Source organism: Sprattus sprattus (assembly GCF_963457725.1).
Source record: "Sprattus sprattus genome assembly, chromosome: 11".
Classification (NCBI taxonomy): domain Eukaryota; kingdom Metazoa; phylum Chordata; class Actinopteri; order Clupeiformes; family Clupeidae; genus Sprattus; species Sprattus sprattus.
In genome coordinates this window covers 27,220,022-27,222,556 of record NC_137909.1, presented here as the reverse complement: position 1 = coordinate 27,222,556, position 2,535 = coordinate 27,220,022, and the positions used below count along the sequence as shown (strand labels likewise).

The 2,535-nt window shown below is 47.9% G+C and overlaps 1 protein-coding gene across 1 annotated transcript in view; it reads left to right on the top strand.

The window, feature by feature from the left end:
* The window catches only part of duox (dual oxidase), a gene marked incomplete at both ends in the record, with an annotated part of 21,052 nt that extends 18,974 nt beyond the window's left edge, over positions 1-2,078 (top strand). Inside the window, 3 exons of the mRNA XM_080847563.1 lie at positions 431-586; positions 1,491-1,619; positions 1,956-2,078. Of these exons, the coding sequence (XP_080703689.1) occupies positions 431-586; positions 1,491-1,619; positions 1,956-2,078 (408 nt within the window). The remainder of the gene's footprint in view (positions 1-430; positions 587-1,490; positions 1,620-1,955) is intronic.
* Positions 2,079-2,535: the final 457 nt, after the last annotated feature.

The following is a 2,535-nucleotide window of genomic DNA, read 5'->3' as shown; positions in this document are numbered from 1 at the left end:
AGAAGTGTGCTTTTGACAAACTAAAGGACATCTACTGGGTTTGAGTTTGGATTTTTTTAAGAGTCTTACTGTATGTTCTCAATGAGAATTCTATTGTATGTTATCTGTGGAAGCTAAGCTGTGTGTTCTGTATGAGAGTTTTACTGTGTGTTCTCTTTGAGAGTTCTACTGTATGTTCTCAATGAGAATTCTACTGTATGTTTTCTGTGGGGGCTAAGCTGTGTGTTCTCTATGAGAGTTTTACTGTGTGTTCTCTGTGAGTTTTACTGTGTGTTCTGTTTGAAAGTTCTACTGTGTGTTCTGTTTGAGAGTTCTACTGTGTTCTGTTTGAGAGTTCTACTGTATGCTCTTTATGAAAGTTCTAGCGTATGTTATCTATGAGAGTTCTAGAGTGTGTTCTCTACGATGAGGCTGTGCTCGTCTGTGTCAGGTGTACTTCATCTGGGTGACGCGTACGCAGAAGCAGTTTGAGTGGGTGTCGGACATCATCAGGGAGGTGGAGGAGGCCGACAAGCAGGAGCTGGTGTCAGTGCACATCTACATCACCCAGCTGGCCGAGAAGTTTGACCTCAGGACCACCATGCTGGTGTGCAGCCTCTTAAGTGTCCTACACCACACTGATAGCTCTCTCCAGTCACATACAGCATGCTGGTGTGCAGCCTCATAAGTGTCCTACTAAGTGTCCTACACCACACTGATAGCTCTCTCCAGTCACATACAGCATGCTGGTGTGCAGCCTCATAAGTGTCCTACTAAGTGTCCTACACCACACTGATAGCTTTCTCCAGTCAGATACGCCATGCTGGTCTGCAGCCTCTTAAGTGTCCTACACCACACTGATAGCTTTCTCCAGTCAGATACGCCATGCTGGTCTGCAGCCTCTTAAGTGTCCTACTAAGTGTCCTACACCACACTGATAGATCTCTCCAGTCACATACAGCATGCTGGTATGCAGCCTCTTAAGTGTCCTACACCACACTGATAGCTCTCTCCAGTCAGATACGCCATGCTGGTGTGCAGCCTCTTTAGTGTCCTACTAAGTGTCCTACACCACACTGATAGATCTCTCCAGTCACATACAGCATGCTGGTGTGCATCCTCTTAAGTGTCCTACACCACACTGATAGCTCTCTCCAGTCACATACAGCATGCTGGTGTGCAGCCTCTTAAGTGTCCTACACCACACTGATAGATCTCTCCAGTCACATACACACCATGCTGGTGTGCAGCCTCTTAAGTGTCCTACACCACACTGATAGCTCTCTCCAGTCACATACAGCATGCTGGTGTGCAGCCTCTTAAGTGTCCTACTAAGTGTCCTACACCACACTGATAGCTCTATCCAGTCACATACACCATTCATCTGCTAGTCTGGGCACAAACACACTCCAAATATATAGTGTTATCATAGAAGAGTAGATATATTTGATTGAATTTTTCATTCTCTGTGTGTGTGTGTCTGTGTGTGTGTGTGTGTGTGTGTGTTTCAGTATGTGTGTGAGCGGCACTTCCAGAAGGTGTGGAATCGGAGTGTGTTCACCGGTCTGCGTTCCGTAACCCACTTTGGCCGCCCCCCCTTCATGTCCTTCTTCAGCTCTCTACAGGAGGTGCACCCTGAGGTACGACCCCCCCCCCCCCCCCCCCCCCACACACACACACACACACACACACCCTAACTAACCCCCCCCCCTCAAACCAGGTGCTCACATGACCTACAGGGGTGTGGTCACATGACCTTTAGGGGTGTGGTCACATGACCTTTAGGTGTGTGCTCACATGACCTACAGGCGTGTGGTCACATGACCTACAGGCATGTGGTCACATGACCTACAGGCGTGTGGTCACATGACCTACAGGCGTGTGGTCACATGACCTACAGATGTGTGGTCACATGACCAACAGGCCTGTGCTCCTCCCCCCTCCAGCTCTCACTACCACCTCTGTGTCTGTTTCAGGTGGGGAAGATCGGAGTGTTCAGCTGTGGTCCGCCTGGTCTGACGAAGAACGTGGAGGAAGCTTGCCGACAGATGAACAAGCGGGACCAGGTCCACTACATGCACCACTATGAGAACTTTTAAAGTTCCTGTTTTAAAGCCTGCTTCATGCACCACTACGAGAACTTCTAAAGTTCCTGTTTTAAAGCCTGCTTCATGCACCTCTACGAGAACTTCTAAAGATCCTGTTTAAACGCCTGCTTCATGCACCTCTACGAGAACTTTTAACAAGCACTTAATGTACAGTTTGTAGTTGGATACTGACAGCTATCATCCCTCTGATTGAGATGTGCCTTCCTTTAATCGATCTGGTGGTTTCTGACGACCAGGCTTGTTCTGTCTCCTGTTTTCTGTTATGTAAGGGATGATGTATAGTCCGCCAGTCATCACCTAATAATAAGTCCTGACAGGAGGAACAGGAGCCTGAGCCTCAGCACAGGGTCGTCCTGAGGAGAATTATTTTTCAATAATGACAGGTGGACTATACATCATCCCACTTTCAGACAGTTACTTGCCAAACTGATTAAAGACATTCCTCCAA